This window comes from Coffea eugenioides, chromosome 3 (genome assembly GCF_003713205.1).
Source record: "Coffea eugenioides isolate CCC68of chromosome 3, Ceug_1.0, whole genome shotgun sequence".
In the NCBI taxonomy this organism is placed as follows: Eukaryota; Viridiplantae; Streptophyta; class Magnoliopsida; order Gentianales; family Rubiaceae; genus Coffea; species Coffea eugenioides.
In genome coordinates this window covers 34,369,830-34,389,878 of record NC_040037.1, presented here as the reverse complement: position 1 = coordinate 34,389,878, position 20,049 = coordinate 34,369,830, and the positions used below count along the sequence as shown (strand labels likewise).

At 34.7% G+C, this 20,049-nt stretch overlaps 1 protein-coding gene across 3 annotated transcripts; it reads left to right on the top strand.

Annotated features, from left to right (window-relative positions):
* Positions 1-1,755: 1,755 nt before the first annotated feature.
* Positions 1,756-19,106, top strand: LOC113764448 (small G protein signaling modulator 1-like). Of its 3 annotated transcripts, none has more exons than XM_027308356.1 (12): positions 1,756-1,902; positions 2,675-2,924; positions 4,729-4,827; positions 7,719-7,822; positions 9,482-10,296; positions 10,393-10,515; positions 10,634-10,722; positions 10,807-11,007; positions 14,226-14,627; positions 15,238-15,321; positions 15,794-16,036; positions 18,756-19,106. In XM_027308356.1, exons 2-11 carry the CDS (start codon positions 2,718-2,720, stop codon positions 15,833-15,835), a joined length of 2,166 nt encoding a protein of 721 aa, XP_027164157.1. In that variant the 5' UTR covers positions 1,756-1,902; positions 2,675-2,717; the 3' UTR covers positions 15,836-16,036; positions 18,756-19,106. The 3 variants fall into 3 exon arrangements, with proteins under 3 accessions (XP_027164157.1, XP_027164158.1, XP_027164156.1); XM_027308357.1 differs by having other exon boundaries at positions 2,675-2,936; positions 10,405-10,515; XM_027308355.1 differs by having other exon boundaries at positions 2,675-2,936.
* Positions 19,107-20,049: the final 943 nt, after the last annotated feature.

Sequence of the window (20,049 nt, the reverse complement as noted above, 5' to 3'; positions counted from 1 at the left end):
AACCTTACCTCCCATTACTTGCCACAATACATGGTTTCCTCAAATCCATACGAGTGTATAGTGCACCCGTTTGGTCCGATGGTGGTTCAATTCTCGTCGATTCCCTTATAGGACCAGTTGACCCCCCCCAGGTTAGACTAGATAGGAGTAGGAATAGAATAGATAAGTGATAAATGACAAAAAAAAAGACAAAAGAAAATATCTCTCACATGATAAGGGAAAAAATTTTAGTGCAAAACTAAACTATAAGAATATTATTAAAGGTCTATAGAAGGGTATGTTTGGATTGAAGATTATTTTAATTTTTTTTTAGAATAATAGCACTATTTGCAATTTGATATTTGTGAGATAAAAAGGTGATTGAAAATAAAAAAAAATGATTGAAAAATATGCTTAGATGTAATTAAAAAAATTTTAAGAAAAATTTATCAATCTAAATAAATTTTAATAGCATCTGAGCATGGAATACTAAAGGAACAGCCCTAGAAATTTTGAACTCTAAATCAACCATGTTTCTGTTTTTTTAGTATTACCAAGAAAAAAAAATGTATACTTCCATGCAAAGAAAACACCTAATTACCAAAAGAAAAGTTTAACTATATGTATATTTCCAAAGAGAAATTGAAAATATCCTGATCATTTTAGACTTTAAAATATTTTCAGATTTTAATTTTTTAGTAACAATTTTTGTTTACCTTTTCCCATTATTAAGTTAAATTAGCAAGATATTCTTCTCAATCTAAAAAAAAGTGCAATTATGGAATCAAATTTAATGAGGACCATATATATAAAAATATTATTTTATTATTATGTTAGAAATATTGATTTTTTAGATATTATTGTGCTGGGTGTTATCAAATATTAGAGTTCACAAATGATTTTAATAACAAACAAATTGATAAAAAATGATATTAGGGAATAAAGTGCAAAACAAACTATATTTTAAAGGGATTTACCATAGTTAACTTTTAGGGTATAAATGCCTTTTTGATACCACTATTATACAATATTAGAGTTGACTAATGGTTTAGAGGATAAAGCGAGAAAAAAAATGACATTAGGGGACAAAGTGCAAAAGTGGTTATACTTAGGGGGAGTTATTGTGATTAGGTATTTTTCAAATTATAGTTATCCACACCACCTAATCGCCTAAATTTAACGCATAGTCGTGTCTCTCAGTGGATCAAGAATTTTTCTACAATTACAATTGGCAGTGTAGATACTATCACAACAAATGTAGATATTATAACAATAAATGTAATCACAAACACATCATTTTAAAACATCACAAAATTTTGAACTCATTGAAATTTGTGCCAAAAATTTATATAGTATTTTTACATTTATTGTGGTAGTGTCTACAGTAGCACAACACTAGTGGCATTAGACATTACCAATTACACATTAGATTTATAACTCAATCACATATTTTATATAAAAATAGTGTAGATCATTAATTAAGTACAAAAGCAAAAACCAAGAAACTAGGGGAATACTTTCACCATGTTCCCTATTCTTTAATAGGTGCATTTTACTATCCTAAACATGGAAAAGTACTACACTCTGCCCCTTCCTCATTAAATAGCACTAACTCTTTAATTTGGGAGTAATCAAATGTGATTACCCCATACTTAAAGGGGGTCAAAATGTGATTACCATGTTCTAAAATTCCTTGGGCAACAGTTCATTGACCAAAACCCATAAACCAAAATAATAAATTGAAAACGAAAATTTTCCTAAGCAGGAAAAAAAAAATGGAAACGAAAGAGAAGACTTGGAAACGGCCCCTCTTTCTGAGTGGGTGTTAATGGCGACGGAGCTCTCGTTAGAATTAGATCGCCTCTTCTTTCCCATTTCCGTCCCCGATTTCAATAAATTTATTTAAAATTCCTCTCTTCTCGGGTATCCGCTTTCTTCTCTCATCTCATGGATTTTAGACTGTCGCATGTATTGAATTGTTTACTATATCATGATCGGTGAATTAAGATTGTACTGATTATTGATTGGAACAAGGGTTTTTGTCAATGTACTTTTTTCTCCTTATTTTTTTTTTGAATTTGGATCTGTTATTATTATAAGGGACGGTTTTTTGAAGATTGGTAAGAATGTTGGGTTTCTTTTTTTAACTTCTTACATACATTTTCATGGAATGTACCTTCTGTTTGATTGAAATACTTTTGGTTTGTAGTTTTTTATTGTTCACTTTTTATTTTCTCATTCTGGGGTAATTTTTAGCTTGTCCTGGTAGAAAATGCAAGCTGGATTGCGTTTAAAAATTATGTGCTTAGTGAACTTAATCAATTTTTTATTTAATCCGTCTAATTGTAGTAGGATATTTCTTTAGGATAATGTGGTCATGTGGTACATGTTACACATAAATACAGTCCTAGGTTATGTTCAAGTATGTAATGCGCGTATATAACAGATCATCAAGAAGAACTTGAAATATTTGCACAGCCATTTCGGCTGTTGGTGATAGGAAAAAGTATAAATGTTAAAGATATGACAGATTTGTGCACTAACTGGAATGAGTTTGATGATATTTAGTCAAAGCGGAGTGAAGATTCTTGTGCAATGTTTAGTAATTTTAATGTAATGATGAAGGTTTGTAATTTATGAACAAGGTAAATGTGCTTTTTGAAGCTTGTTACTCATGTTATGATCTGATTTGTAGGTGACATGCCTATTACGTATGGTAGATTTTTAGAGGCATTGTGATGATTGATACAGCTTTAATAGCAGAGAAGTTAAAAGAGTTTGGGTATCAACAGAGATATTTAGAGAGGAAGATAGGTTGGCTGATGTCTTTTGACAGAGACATAAGGCAATGGAAATGTGGAAAAGCAGGTGTGGTGAATCTACAAAAAGTGAGTTCTATTGTACGCGACATCGGGGAACCTTGTCTTCATCAATCATCCATAAAGGTTGTTATAACTGTAAGATTCTTAAATCTTTCTTACTTTTCCTTCTCTCTCTTTTGTCTTCTTGTGTTGTTTTGTTTTGTTCTTTTTTTTGGTTGTTTCTTTTTAAGCCAAAAGCACCTATATCCTCCCTCATTTTCATTGGCCTGTTTGAATATGTACATTGGGAGAAGTGTGTTATTGTCAGCATATTTGCCCTTAGGCTAATTTCTTGGAGTCAATATTATAGTTGGCTGATTTATTTCCTTGTGTTGACGATATGTTAACAAGCTGTTAGACTGAAATTTCTTTTGTATCTCATGACTAAAACTTCAGTTGAATAAAAGAAAGATGACTGTTGTGAACTGAGTCATCTGCTGTTCCATTTTCCCAATGGAATCTGGTCTGTATAGGGACTCATATGGTGGTAGATTAGATAAGACTCCAGGAAACATGCAACTTGTATTGCTAAACTGATATTGGGTATTAGTCTTTCACAATTAACACAGTCAGTTACCAAGATTGTAGTGGAAATTCATGTTGATCCTGACTGGTTGGCTGACTTAGAGGTCTGTCCTGATACTTGGGGATGTCTGAATAGGATAGATTTTCAAAGAAATCAATTGCTTGGTAAATTTTTTGACATTACCAAAAGGATGCAGTTCTTGATCTTGCATCTGGGGTTCCTCCAGCGATGCATTTGGGACAAAGTTCACTCTTTTTTTGGATAGGTTGTTTATATGTGTTGATAAGGGGAATGTTGAAATTCTATTTGTGTTTTACTTAAGCTGGTGGTTTAGCTTTGCTGGTTGACTTTTCATCTCAGAAGAAGGGGGATGCAAGTTCGTATTCAACATTGGACTAAAGAAGATATGCTGGATGTTAGTTTCTAATGAATTTCTGTGATTCACTGAAAAAGAAATGAAAAGTTATTAGAAAGGATATATCTTGGAAAACATTAAGGGATTTAACAAGTGGCTTAGATGAAAGTTGCACTGCTACATTTCAAAGTTTCCTATTCAAGAAATTTAAGTGCAATAAAAAGAGAAGGATGATTCCTTGAAGAATTTGAATGAAAGCACAAGTATCTCCCAGAGCCTTATTGTCAGAGATGGTGCGACAAGAAGACAGATTCCAAAAAGCGTATGCTTAGGACTTCTGATGTTTATATCTGCAGAGTGTAGCGCCCTTTCGGATTAGACTTTCTCGTAATTGTAGCAGCTTGATGTTTACACCAGTTCACCCTTGTTCCACCATCAACTAAGGATTTGTTCCTTGCAGGATTACAAATATCATGTGCTTTGAGGTAGTACAGTCTCTGATAGGGAGGGTTTCTTATTTGTTTGATGATGATAAAACCATTTCCGTTAAGTTAGAGCTTGTATGTTTGTCACCTAGTGTATCTTCTACGGGGAACTTTGCTTGGTGTTCTTGGCTTAGCTTCTCTTGCTGTGCACTTTGCACTGTAGATTCATACTCTGGACAACTTTCTCCATATAGTTTGTTTTTCATAATTATTTGACGAAGTTGGAATTTGCTACTCTCATATTGAAATGGTATAGGAGACAATGGAATATGTAACATTTACTTTTAGCGATTGGTTCTTGTTCTGTTTTTGATAGTAGTTTAGAAGCATAAATTTAATTAATTCCCTCCCTCCCTCCCTCTTTCTTTCTCTGGAAACAAAAGATGTAAATGTTTTTTGAGGTTGGAGTTGGAAAAAATCTGATTTGATTTAACAAATGTATGCATTCAATTTTTGTACTGCATGGTAATTCATGCCTTATTTTTTGATAATTTCTCTGACCATTGTCTTAATCTTTTGCAGATAAACAAAATGCTCAAGCCTGATAAGTGGCAGGCAACTTTCGATGGAGATGGAAAAGTTTCTGGTTTTAGGAAAGTTCTGAAATTGATTATTTTGGGGGTAAGACTTGTATCATAATTTTGTCTTCTACATCGGATCTCTTATTGTTGACTTGGCTTAGGTATGTCTTTATGAAATACACTTTCATTTCTGCACCACGCTATATGCTTTCACTTGTCTAACTATTACCGTAATACTTTTTTAAATTAAATCAAAAGAAAAGTTGAAAAATAGTAAAACATGCATAATTCTGGTAGGGCCGATCCCTCATTATTTCTCAAACCTGAACTTGTTATTAGTCCCAACTTCTTAGTGCGTTATCATATATTTGATGCGTGCTTTTTTCTGTTGTTTTTTTTTATTACAATCAGACATTCAATTTAGTGGATTTTCTCTGATGGAGAACTCTATCTGCATTCATATTGAGATCAGTTTTCCTTAGTTCTTACAAAAACTAGAATAGCATAGAGTAAACCACATAAGTTTTGTAGTAATTTGTGCCACTCATTCAAAATCTAGATGCGGTTATGGAACTAATGGTGAGCTTTCGGAACTAATGGTGAGCTTTCTCGGATCAATGTAGAAAATGGTGTCATAAAAAATTATAAAATCTTTCAAGAAATTCCTATAATTTTACCATCAACCATTGACTAGGAACAATGCAGATATTTCTAGCATCGGTATATCTGAGGCTAGGCACTAAACAGCAGTCTAAGACATGTGACGGAGGGTTCTGCAGTCACCAAGATGGCCTTGTTGTATTCCAAGGATTTGCTACAACAAGTGATCCTGTGGAACTGTTTCTGTGTATGTTAACCAAGCTGTTTTCTCCAGTGATGATTGTGTTGAACAGTTTGCTCCCGCAAACAACAGCTTTGAAAATGTATGTGTAGTTACCTCTTGCAGTTTAACAGATATATTAGTCTGTACATTTGGTGGCTTGAATGCCAAAACTTTTTGTGAGACTATCTGGGTGCTGTTCATTTTCAGCATCCAGAATCTAGTTTATAGGAGGTCTTGTTAGGCATAGTTGCTGGGTGGATTTTTATTTCAGATAAAAGATGCAGCCTTTTCTTTAATTACTTTGGAGGAGACAGTGGATGGGGCACATTAGTATTGATAATGCTAATTCTGGAATTAAGAGATAGAGCTTCCTGCTGCATTGCCCAACAAGTTAATTATTTGGGAACTTTGAATCTCTCTACTGGTTCTCCTGGGAGACTGAACTCTTTCTGTTGATTCCCGTCTTATGTAGGCTGGATTGTTTCAGATGACACAAGGTTCGTAAACTTATTACCGATTTGGCTGTTACCCAATGGCATCAGTAATTTAAAAAGATTTTAGTAGGAAAAGGCTGGTGACAAATGCCTTTTGATTCTGACCGCTTTTGCTTTGACTTTTGTTTTGCTCCATTCAAGTGAAGTCAAAGAGGTAAATGTTGGAGCTAATTACCACTAACCTGAGAAAAAAGTAAAACGTTGGTGCAGACAATGGAGTATTTGTCAGTTATTTGGTTACGTATCTATGGAAGGAAATAACTAACTGCATAATTAGGGCAACTGGAGTACATGGTTTAAGTTTATTTATACAGATTCGTGGCATGTTTGTGCTGAGAGGCTTGACACAAATGTTATGTCTCAAGCTGCAAAGACACGTACGCTTAGAAGAGTTTCACTTAAGTTCACCCCTCTCCTGCTCCTCTTTTCACAAAGTACTAGCAACCTGACTCTCTATCTTTTCTATATTATTTGTATTAGCAAAGAGAGTTTAATAAACAGTTGAAGCTGAAGCTTCAAAACGTCTATGCTTTGCCTAGCTGATGCTCATGATAGCAACTAATCCTGTATTTGCAGCCTAAACTGTCCTATATCAGTTAGAATTGTGGTTTTCCTCCTTGCTCTTGAGCCATGAACCTATTTCTGTGACTTAGTAAGCTAATTGGCAGCAGAGACTTTCTATCCTGAAAATGGTTTACTCACTGTATTGAATTTTTCTTCTTTATCTTTTTTCTAATCGTCATAGTTCCCAATGATCTACTCTCTTTCTCTCTCTAATGATCTATACTCTTGTTTATGTATGTATGTGGGATTGTCCCTACAATTATTTTATCTCAATGTGCTTGTCTTCTCTCTTTACTAATTGGGATGTCTACTCATATGGTTTATTTCTACCAAGTAGTATGTTCTGCAGATGGTTATATTCTCCCCCTTTTCTTCTCTGGGGTGGGGGTACTCTTTTCCCTTTTTTTTACCAATTAGTTATGAAAATTTACGAGCTATAGTCGTTTTGCCTTTTGTAACTTATCAGGCAATTTTTGCAATGGAATAGTATGAGATTAGACTCGCCATACTGTGCGTTTTGCGTATAGAAGGACTGCATCCATTTTAACAGAAGATTTATTACGCCCTTCTTTTTTTAATAAATATTTTAAAATTTCTTGTAAAAGTGTATATACCAGATATAAAGTCACAAATGAACAAGCATGAATGTCAAATAAATTTCTATGACTCCAACATTAAGGTCCACACTCTTGGGGGCGGCGGCCCCGGGGGGGGGGGGGGGGCGTATCTCTGGCATCTGCTTCCATGTTTTTGTCACATCTGGAGCACTTGAATTTGTGACTTGATTGTTCGTGTTTTGTCAAACATCAAACAGCTGCTCATTTTTCACTTACTACACTTCCCATTCACCCATTCTTTTCTTTCGCACTCTTACACAGTCATGTTTAGCTAAATTTTGCTGCTTGAGTGTGCATTTTCACAACTAATTTCTGATTCAAACTGAATGTAATATAGAAAATTGTTCCTTGGAATTGTCTATCGAGTAGTGACAGGGTTGTCTTTTCTATCTTTGGGAGTTCTTTTTTCTGCAGGACTTGGAAATTTCCTCCATTAGTTGTACCAAAAAACTTGATCTTCTACTGTTAAGATCCTTATTTTTGTGCATGACAGGGTGTGGATCCATCTATAAGGCCTGAAGTATGGGAGTTTCTGTTGGGTTGTTATGCTTTGAGTAGTACGGCTGAATACCGTAGGCAGTTGAGAACTGCCAGGAGGTACTTCACTCTTGTTTTATCACGTCTTGATTTTTCAGTTCAGCTACTCTGTCTGCATAGTCAGTCTGTTTATTTTACAATACTAAAGGAAGTTGTGGACTTATTTAAGTCCATGAATGTCAAAACATTAACTATTTGAAGTTACACTTTGCTTGCATCTATTAATTGAAAGAGCACAAATATAGTTGGAGAATGTGTCTTAAGCTGAGAAGGATCTGTTTTTGGAGTTTTTTCTGACTCTGAAGAGCTAAGCTTCAAGCAGATATCTACTCAAATGTTGCTGACGGGGATTTAGAGTTGGAACTGAAGTCAGAAAAGTTAAATTTTGTAATCCTTGTTCCTGAGAATAGTGAACTGATACTGAACTGCTTTAGATACAGTTTTGCATGGTTGAAATTTTGAATCAAATTTTCGTCAAGTTATACATTTGTTGTCCTTTCTGCTTGTACTTTTCCATTTATGGTGTACCTTAATGTTTATGTTATTGACTTCAGACAACTTCAAGTGGAGCACAAGCACTTGTAACAGTGCTTACTTTTTTTTAAGCAGCTATATTATTGTCTGCCATATAAATTGGAAACGTTCTTAGTTTTGGACGTGCAGATGCTCCTAAATTTATAAAAGTCAAGGACTTCATGTCTAGTTCAGCAGTTACCTGAATTTGCTAGCTTATGCTCTAAAGTTCCTATCCTTCAAAATTTGTTATTGCTCATGCTTGATGTGATTCAACGGCAAGGTTGACTGTATGAAATGAATAGGAGATTGTTATCTGGGACTAATGCGATTATTTGTAGGATGAAATATTATTTGATATTCAGCCCTCAATCATGGCTGCATGTTCTTTTTGCAGTCATTTTGTTCCAAGAGTTTTATATCACTAGACAATGCATTGCATTCTGTGCTGTAAACATCATTTTTTTCTCAAAACTTACTTCTCTTAGATATTCAATTGTGGAAGTGTTCTAAGTTTTTTGATATGACAGTTCTTATCCTCTTTAATCTGTCCTACAGGTCCACACATTACTGCAATATATTCTCTTAAACTAGAAAAATGGAAATAGTGCATTTGCCTAGTCATTTCAAGGAGCCTATTTCATGTAAAACTAATTCCATAAATAATAGAGACATCCACTGCTCATGATAGATTTTTGTGATTTTATTTTTTTACATCTTGATATTTGAGAAGAAAAGGAACAGAAGTAGTCTTTTCTTGTGATTAAGGGGTTTATAAACAAATCTTTAAAGAGTCTCTTTAATGGTTTTGAAAACTTCTTTGACTGCCTATAGGATAATTCAAATTATCTCAAAGAAGGCCCATAGCCAACTATTTAAGGTCAGCTGACATGATTTTGTTTCTACACTGTCTTGTTGAAGTCTAATTTTGTCCATGTCTACAAAGTACTAAATCAGCTAAAATCAAAATGGACTTACTAGCCAATAATTTCTTTACAGCTCTCATCTCAGCCTTTTTCTTACAAAGGACAATCCCTTTTGCCACATGTTGCTTGTCTAATCCAATTATCCCAGTAACCATTTTAAGATATGGATTCTTTTGTTATTTGCCCTCTAAATGTTGATTAGAGACTCATTGATGTTTTGTTTTGGATTTTGTGATTTGTGCCATGCTAAACTGAGTAAATTTATGAAAATGAATTGCAGGGAGCGTTACACAGAACTTATTAAGCAATGTCAAACGATGCACTCAAGCATAGGAACTGGTTCCCTTGCCTACGTCGTTGGATCCAAGGTCATGGATATGAGAACCAGTTCCAAAGATGAAGGGAAAAGGGAAGCTGAAGTCCAAAGTAGACAAGCCTCTGATGTTGATACTAACAAGCCAGACAGTTACACTAATGGGAATAATAATTGTACAGATACATCACATGCATATAAAAGGGAAAGTTCTAGTGATTCTGGTGACCTTTTAAGTGTAAGAGGGAGCTTAATTGGTGCAGCATATGACTCTTCCTGTTTCCTGCCTGCCTCACCTATTTCTGTTCATTATAAGTGCAGTTCCCCAAATCCTGTGAAAGAAACATTTGGATCAAATTTTCAAGCTGAGAATTATTTTGATTTCCCTCCCTTACCTGTAACAGATTTGTTTGAGAAACGGAAAAAGGATAAGAAAGGATGCAGGTCATTTGATGGAGGACTTTCCACCCGCCGTAGATTGAGATTTGGAGATGAGCACATGCATAGTTTTCGAATTAGTAACAATGCAGATCTAGTTGTTGAATCAAACCATTCTGCACCTGATGATATTTTACGTTGTTCAAACTCTGAAAGTGATGTTTGTTGGGATGGGCATAATCCTGTTTCATGGTCTGAGAATCTAGTATATGAAACTGAGATGCTTAACAAACTTAGGATATCTGATGCACCAGAAACTCCACCTATAAATGCAGCCACATCTCAAGCGGGGACTGTTAGTGAAGACAGAGCGTCTGAATGGCTTTGGACACTGCATCGGATAGGTAAATGACCAATCTAGGCTGATTGTAGTCTAATAACCCTCTGTACTTTCCAAACTTTTGTGTTTATGGTAGTCTAATAACCCTTTATGGTTTTAGTTGTTGATGTAGTTCGAACAGATAGTCATCTTGAATTTTATGAGGATACAAAAAATTTGGCACGAATGTCTGATATTCTTGCTGTTTATGCATGGGTTGATCCTAGAACTGGATATTGCCAAGGTTTGTGCCACTCTCCCTTTGGCAGCTTTCTTTGCAATTGCGGCAGTCACAGTTCTCATAAGTTTTCATAGTCTTCTCAACATTTAATGTTTCAACTCTTGTTGAAATTTTATGGTAGGTATGAGCGATTTGCTGTCTCCTTTTGTTGTCCTCTTTGAGGATAATGCTGATGCTTTTTGGTGCTTCGAGATGCTTCTAAGGAGAATGGTACTTCTAAATAAGCCTTTCAGTTTGCAGTAGTCTTTTTCTGTTTGGTTTGTCCCTGCTTACAAAGAACTTTTACTCCGTCAGCGTGAAAACTTCCAAATGGAAGGCCCAACAGGTGTCATGAAACAGTTGCAAGGACTGTGGCACATCTTGGAGCTTACAGATAAAGAAATGTTTTCCCACCTATCCCTGATAGGTGCTGAGAGCCTGCATTTTGCTTTCCGGATGCTACTGGTACTTTTCCGGCGGGAGTTGTCTTTCAATGAGGCTCTGTCTATGTGGGAGGTTTGTGTTTAGTCATTCTTTTGGCAGTATATTGATTGGCCATGTTGCACATATCTCTAACTAATTAATTAATTGAGCTTAAAGTTTACGTTATTGTGTCAATTTAATGAAATTTCTGTGCAAGACAGCAATCAGGTGATTTTCATGTGTATCTCTTTTTATGTTGCTTAGCTTATATTATGGGTCCCTAGCCTGGTGAATTCTTTCCCAGAAATGATATTCTTTTAGCTTGTAATAGCTTTGGCTGTATAGTGAATGCATTCTTTTGCTGTTATATGGAAGAGGAGGAACTTACACCAATTGTTTACTGGTTTTGTGCTTGGCCAAAGAATCATGATTAAAGTGCAAATGAACTAGTGTTCTCCTGCTTCTTTCTTTCTATCTGGATTTTTTTTTTAATTTTAACCTTAATACTTGAGTTGTCTGGATCCCCACTTTTTGGATTCTGATGGAGTGAGATCCTTGTGCTTCTTGTCAGCCTATGTTTTACTAGAATACCGTTCAACATGAAAATGAAGAAATAGAAAAGCAATTGAAAATTTATCTACTTTTACTGAAAAATATGTAGGTAATGGTAGCAGCAGAACGTATCTTTGAATCACCAATCATTGCAACAAATTTTCTGGATGTCTCAGGCTACAAAAAATATGCTTTTTCCTGAACTTATATGGAAATGTGGCAGAGATTTTGGGACACCTGTAGATTTAGTTTGTAAATGCTGGATCAGTTGGATGATCACCTAAATAGTTTTCTTTTTCTGATTATTTCTTTTCTGCAATTGTTCTGTAATGCCATCTTTCCTTTTATAGTTGGTATTTGCCAACGTTCCCTTCAAAACTAAAGGGAAAAAAAAAGAAAAATTTCTATTATTTTATTAATTTTTCCTGAAGAAAAAGATACCCCCGCCATCCCATTGAAAGTGTCAAACCTTCCATTTTGGGATGTCCCAAAAACATTGTCATGTTAGAAAAGTCAAAGCACCTTTTAGTCTCTGTTTCCAATATAGCCCTTCTTTCTAATCATATACATATTACCATTCATATTTAAATTTTGAATTTGTAGCGGTAAAATTGAAAAGAGAAGCACAAACATCACAATCAAACCACTATTCTTAAAAAGTTGGAGTTCCCAAACATGACTAAATAAATGGGACGGAGGGAGTAGTACTTAATAGTAGGTTATATTGTTCCAGGATGAGCATCTTGAGTATAGGACTGAACTGTGATGGATGATTACCTGATAATTGTGTGATGTTTGGCAAATGTGTGATTTCTTTTTAACATTCATTGAATGTTGCATTATGTGCTGTAATAGCAATAACCTTCTGAGCTTATTGATTGGTGTGAGCAGCCTTTTATGAGAATTGTGTTTGGTAGTATTTTTATTGCTGGAAAAGATTGGTTGCAACAGTAAGCAAAGGATCAGATGATTGAATCCTAGTCTTTTGGTTGCAATGGTAAGCAAAGGATTAGATGATTGAATCCTGGTCTTTGAAACTGGCAACTAAATCTTTTCTAGCAATAGAAATATTACCAAACACAGTTCTCATAAAAGGTTGCTCATACCAATCAATAAGTTCAGAAGGTTATTGCTATTACAGCACATAACGCAACATTCAATGAATGTTAAAAACAAATCACACATTTGCAAAACATCACACAATTATCAAGTAATCATCCATCACAGTTCAATCCTATACTCAAGATGCTCATTCTGGAACAATATAACCTACTATTAAGTACTATCTTTTTCTTCAGGAAAAATTAATAAAATAATAGAAAATTTTCTTTTTGTTTCCCTTTAGTTTTGAAGAGAACGTTGGCAAATACCAAACTATAAAAGGAAAGATGGCATTACTGAATAATTGCAGAAAATAAATAATCAGAAAAAGAAAACTACTTAGATGATAAGCAAATTGATCTAGCATTCACATACTAAATCTACAGGTGTCCCAAAATCTCTGTCACACTTCCATATAAGTCCAGGAAAAAGCATACTTTTTGTAGCCTGAGACATCCAGAAAATTTGTTGCAATGATTGGTGATTCAAAGATACTTTCTGCTGCCACCATTACCTACATATTTTTCAGTAGCAGTAGATAAATTTTCAATTGCTTTTCCTATTTCTTCATTTTCATGTTGAACAGTATTCTGGTAAAACAAGTAGAGGGATCTCACTCCATCAAAATCCATAAAGTGGTGATCCAGACAACTCAAGTATTAAGGTTAAAATTAAAAAAAAAATCCACATAGAAAGAAAGAAGCAGGAGAACACTAGTTCATTTGCACTTTAATCATGATTCTTTGGCCAAGCACAAAACCAAACACAGTTTAAATCTTTTCTAGCAATAGAAATACTACCAAACACAGTTCTCATAAAGGCTGTTCACACCAATCAATAAGCTCAGAATGTTATTGCTATTACAGCACATAACGCAACATTCAATGAATGTTTAAAACAAATCACACATTTGCAAAGCGTCACACAATTATCAGGTAACTATGCTCATTTTTTGGTAGATCAAGTAGACCCATGGAAGTTTGATGTTTTTCTTTTTTTTTTTTTCCAACAAACGTTAACAGCTTTATAGATAGTAAACTTGATATTACAAAATTTAATTACAAAAAGGGGACACTGCCCTCATTTCCTTTCTTGCTAATTCTAGCAGCCATATTGGGAAATCACATTCCCATTCTATGTCATGGCTGCATCTATTTTCTGCTCTCTGCACAAAAGAAAAGCTACAGCTTTGAAACCATTGCCTTAACTCCTGAATATCTTCCAAAATAGTTGCATTGTTGTAGTTATTTACATTGCATGTGTTGATTTGATCCGCCACTGATTGCAGTTTGTGTAGACCTCTATTTTGGTCCACCTTGCATCTTTGGCCATCACTAATGCATTTCTTATAGCTAATGCTTCCACTAAGTTTGATGTTTTTCTTGCTTTTAGATTCTTGCTACATTGCTTGTCAATTCTGATGATCATTTGAGCTCAATGGCTTGTTTTGATTCCTTTCCTTCTTCTTGGGTCTTATTTCATGCTTCTGGATTCAAGATAAATTAGAGATGTGAATTCTTCAAAATTATATTCCCTGCAGTGTAAATCTGTTTAGTTCAGTGCTGCAGTAATCTACTTTCTTCTGCATATATCAATTTATTTTTCTGGCGTACACATTGAATATGCTCCTGCATTAAGATCACTTGTGTCCCTTGCAGATGATGTGGGCAGCTGATTTTGATGAATCTTTGTCTTGCCATCTGGATGACAATTGCCCAGAACTATTAGTAATACAGATCCCTAGGGACTCTAGAGCAGAAATGGAACAAGAAAGCATTGACAATAGTCCTAGTTGTTTAAAGGGTGGTGCATCATCCAAAAAGGGACACCTAGAACACTCCGTATCTGACAACACAGGCATAAAGTCAGCATCAGCTCATCCCTTTTGTGGTTTGGCAAAAACATTTTGGTCCAGAAATGACCGCTTGCATGTTGGTACTGCATTATCAACAATGGGAAATGGCGATGATGAATTACCTGTTTTCTGTGTGGCAGCAATTCTTATCATGAACCGTCAGAAAATTATTCGAGAAACACATTCCATAGATGATCTAATAAAGGCAGGTGGATTACATTTATGCTTATGAGTAACTTGAAGGCCTTGCAGATTTCACCATCCTTGCATACTTCTCTATTCCTTCTGCACAAAGCTGTGGAGTGCATTGGATTCCCTTTCAAGAGGAATCCTTGATAGGATTATGTTTTTTTGTTCAAGATGTTCGTTTCTGTCTGGATTTTAAATCCTAATCTTTTCCCTGAATTACCGTTCTTTCTTTGATTGATAGCAGAAGTAGTTGGGTCATGTTTATTTCTGGGGTTTCAGTTTTATGGATGGCCTACATCTTTGAAATGTTCATGGTTCCCAAAATCTAGCTTTTTGATGGTTGCTCCTTTTTTTTTTTTTTGACAAAAAAAAAATTCAGCTACCTGTCTAATCTTCCCAACAATGTTCAAACCATTCACTTCATTACTATCAGTGTAATATCACGCGCTTTGAGTATTTTTATGAAGAGTATTGTATCATTTACCATGTCGCACTGCCTAAATCTTTTGAAGTGGAATTGATGGCCTGTGCATACCGCCCCAACATATTTTCTTCTTCTTGAGTTCCTTTCTGACAAATTTACTGTATTGGATAATAATAAGTTACTCATCTTCATTGAATTGCAGATATTTAACGACAATTTGTTAAAGATCAGGGTCAAGAGATGCATACGTACGGCTATCAAACTACGAAAGAAGTACTTTTACAAAGTTGGTTCAACTAATCTTCTCCATTCTAATCTTTAGATTACTTTTTGAGCGATGATTCAGTGCTCTGCTAGCTACTAAATGAGTTTATTGCTTTGCATAACATTCTTGTACCAGTGCTGTCATATTTTACAAAGTTGGTTCAGCTAATCTTCTTCACTTGAATCTTTAGCTTACTTCAAGTGATGATTCTGCTAGCTAATAAATTGGTTCGTTGTGCTGCATAACATTCTTGTACTAGTGCTGTCATATTATTTCGATTGTTTCTTCAGTTAAGGTAAATGCTGATTATGCCAAAGTATGTGTATGTTGATGTCCTTGTCAAATCAGCTTATTGCTTTGTGATTGATCAAATGGGAACTTGAGGTGATCTATCTTTTGTTTGAGTTGAATAAAAAATTGGTGTATCTTGTTGCAAGTATTTAATCATGCATCTGTCATGTTTTTTGATAAGCTTCTGTACCTTGTGAAACAGCTGATCAAGAGCAGGAGCCCTGCAGCTCAGAGTGTTGACTAGAGTTTTTCCTTCATTATGACATAACTTGATGACAATACAGTAGCACTTTGAATTGATGCTGGTTATACAAGATTCCAGTCTGTGGTTTGGCAATTGCTTTGCAAATAAGTTTTATCTTTAAGGAGTTTAAGCAAATTGCTCGTGATGTTTGGAGATTATTTGTCTGCTCAAACCCTAAAACTATTCCACCACAGTACAAAGGTATTTCTGCTTCTTCATCATTCTTTCTCAAACTTGGGAACAATCTGCCTGCTTCTGATTTTTTTTTCTTTTGGCCCCCTTCTTTAGCTTGTTATCGCATGTTAAAGATTGGTCAATGCAAGTGTAGCTTCTCTTGACGTGGAATTCCTCTGATTACTTTGAATAGAATGGAGTATTTTTTTTCAGTTATTGGGTCCAAAATCCTGTAAGAATTTCTATTTCTGGTGTCAACTGATAAGATTTATATTGGATTTACATCTTTCATGTTATTCGTTTCAAGGAGAGAACTTCTTGGGCTTTATTCAACATTTGTGTTGGTTTTCAAGTTAAATAGAAGGCTTTGCATTTTAAGCGGCTTTGGTTATGAGCCTTATGCTCTTACGCTTCTTGGAGTGTAGAGGTTATGAGTTCTCTTTTAGAGTCTTGACAGATTTCCATCGGTATATCTGATATATTTTTTCCTCAAAAAAATAAAAGAGAGAGAGAGAAAGATACACATACATAGAGAGAGAGAGATAGAGAGAGAGAGGGAGGGAGGGAGAGAGAAATGTTTAGGTTGTCTATAAGGTAAAAATTTCAATTTGTCTACTTTTAAAAAATTGTGACACTATAGAGTCTCCAAACCCTGGGTTGTATAAAACATTACCTTTGGACTGAGTAGGCTTTATTTATCTTTTAAAGAAGTCCCAAGATTTAAAGAAGGTTGTTGGACCTAGTTGGTTGATAGACTCGTGTATACTGATCTAGTGAACTTTGGGAATAGTTGGTAATATGCATATGCAACATGACTGTTTAAGTAGGCTTTCTGACATTGGTAAATAATTGCTTTTGGTTTCTGTTCTGCTTAGTCATCTGGTTGCAAGCATTTCTTTGGGGTGTGTTTGGATCATTGGATTTGAATTCAATTAAGGATTTCAAATGAATGGATTTTAGATTAATTGATTTGAAATACCCACTAGTTCTAGTACATTGTTTGGGTGCTGCATTTGGATTGAAGGACTTTATGAAAGATTTGGAATGCTCTCAAATTCCTTGAAATTGTTTGAATGGCTGAGCAGATATTGAGGTTTGCAATTCACCAATTTTTTAAATTCATTTAAGTACTAAAATAATTGGGGATTACAAATCCAAATACCTCCCAAGTCATCCACACAACTTCGGGGGATTTGAAGGGATTTCAAATCTTTTTGTCAATTTTTTCAATCCAAATGCAGCCTAAGATAAAGAGCATTTTGAGTTGATAAAAAAGGTTGGGGTTGAAAATTTTAAAATTAGAAAATTTGGGGATTAATGTAAAATTTTTCATTTTCCCTTTCTTCTCTTGCCTACGTCAAACCTAATAGCCTTCCTGATGCCTCGTCTCCAAAATATACAGCGACGGAACCACAATTTTTGCCATCATCACTCCTCTCACAGACAAAAACTCCTACACAGTGTTCTCAGACCACATCAAAAATTGGTCACTAGTGCTTGAGATTTCTTTTTCTGGCACCTCCATGGGCAATGGCGGCAGCGGCTGCCCAAGGTGGCACCCAAATTCCTGCCTTTTGAGTTCATACACAAAGATAAAGGTGTTGGAGGAGGTGTTTAAATTAATCTAATTTGGGTGAATTTCAAAAATCTTGATTTTAACTCTTGAAATTCTTCCTTTTTATTAATGAATTTGAATCCAAATCTCTTTCAAGTCATACAGACAAGCATGAGGATGTGGATGAAGGATTTGAAACCCAAATCCATTTGGAATACTTGGTGTATTTTCTGAAATACATGGTTAAATTAGTATAAGTTGAAAACCAACCTGTGATGTTCTGCCTTGAGAGTTTAAATTATTATAAGTTGAAAACCAACCTGTGATGTTCTGCCTTGAGAGTTTTACATCTGATGTACTTTACATGCAATTTGCTGTGGTCTTTGAATGAGAAACTTGGTAAATAGTCATTTTGTAGCCGCAATAATTGAGCATTTTGCCTTATCTGGATCTCCCAGCTTGTTGAACCAACAGATGGAAACGTGATACTAACAGACCATTAGTTATCACCGGGGCTGAAGTACAACATACAATCACATAAATTTAATTGCCATTTTCACATTCTACCTTACTGATGAAGGATGAAGATGCAACTGGCACATCTTTCTTTTCTTTTGTGGATTGTGTAGTTTCTGAATTTGACAAAAAATTCTTAATTGATTGTAATTAGGTAGTAGAAAACGGAAGATGACAAAAGACAGAATTTTAACACCTGATAAATCATTTAATTTCCAGGAGAACAAAAGAATTCAACAAACTGCATACATGATATTTAATGCTTTCATCTAATAAATATCTTCTCATCCTATACTTTCATCTATTAAATATCATCTTTGGGTCTGTCTAACAATCTCCATTTTTCCTGTCTAGAGTAGTTTGCTACACTTGCAAAAACAATTGCAGTGTATTGTATTAAGAAAATTTAAGGAATTGTATACAAATTTGTAATATGCTCCAATTTCATCTCAATTTTTTCGAAATTTGTAAATGAGACTGCTTTTGAGCAACTATGTAAATCATGAAGATAGAACAAAGTTAAAAAAGTAAAAATAAAAACTATGTGAATCATTTCTTGGCATTTGATGGCATAAGAACTTTTGCATTCTCTAGTCATTATTGTTTTTAATGGTCTGCGGGTAAGCTATAGTGATTACTTATGAAGCTTCTAATTCTCTGAATCTTTTTGTTCAGGACACTAAAGTGGAAATCTTCCTTCGCTTTGTTTGGGGCTGTCCACGACTACTTCTTGCAGGTTAGGAGTAACCAAAGTCTTTTTTCTTTTACACATGTTTATAGACTTTGGATTGACATCTCAGGATACAGCTTACCGACCGAACTTATAGACTTTATGTGCTATTATTTATTAGAACATATCATCTTAGAAATTCTTGATAGCGATATTTTTTGGATATCATTGTACTTTTAATTTTTTTATTGCTTGGATGTTCTTCTTCATCTTGTTTAATGCACTTGTACAAAAATGACAAATAGTACCTATGAACTTATAATGGATCTGCCTACATGATGCTGGGATTATTTCCATTTGTGAAACGGCAATTTCAGCATATATCCCTCTTCTTCCCGGTCAAAATTTATGGCCTCCTAGCCTGTTTATTTGATTAAGCCAATTCTCCGGAGAACTGTTCAAATCATTTAGCAATAGTTACCCCACAATACCTGCTGATCAACTCCAAGAACAGATTGATATGATCCGACCATTTTGTAGTAGCTGTTTGTAAAGTGTAAACCTCTACCGCTAGCCATTGCAGGGTTTAAATAGACAAGGGGATCTCCATTGCCATTTGGTGTATTGGGAGGGCATTGCTGTCTCAGACCTTTCAGTAAGGATTTATCCGTGCCGAGAAGTGGTTTACCTATGTTCTTAAAATTGTAAAGGTGATTGCTTATGAATTAGCAATGCGTTCTTCCATCATACGTGCTCCTCCAGTGTCAGTGCAAAGAGAATAAAATCAATCTAATTACACTTGTTGTAAAAGAAGATACACGGTGATCCTTTCATAATGAATTTGGTACAAGAATCAGATTTGCAGGACCAACATTTTATATGTGCTCTTAGGGTCTGTTTGATAACATAAAACAGTGTTGAATCTGAACTTTTTCAGATATTCAGATGTTTTGAGTGTTTGATAAAAGAAAATCCATTTGCTGAACTTGTTAAGCAGTTGCTGAACTTGTGTGTATTTTTTTCAGCACAAGAATCCTAATTGAATGATTAATTCTGATAAAAATCAATAAAAGTATTTCAACTACCTTATCTTATCTACCAAATCTACCCTTGTTTATTAATTATGTTCAAAATTCTTATATAATTAAATAACCTAATATTCTCTATCTAATGATTTTCTATTTCTCTTTTCTCCCTTATGAATGATTTTCACTTATTCTCCATACTTCTCATATAATATAAATCATCTTGTATATTAATTTGATTTAAAAATAAATATTGTCATTTTCATACCTAACA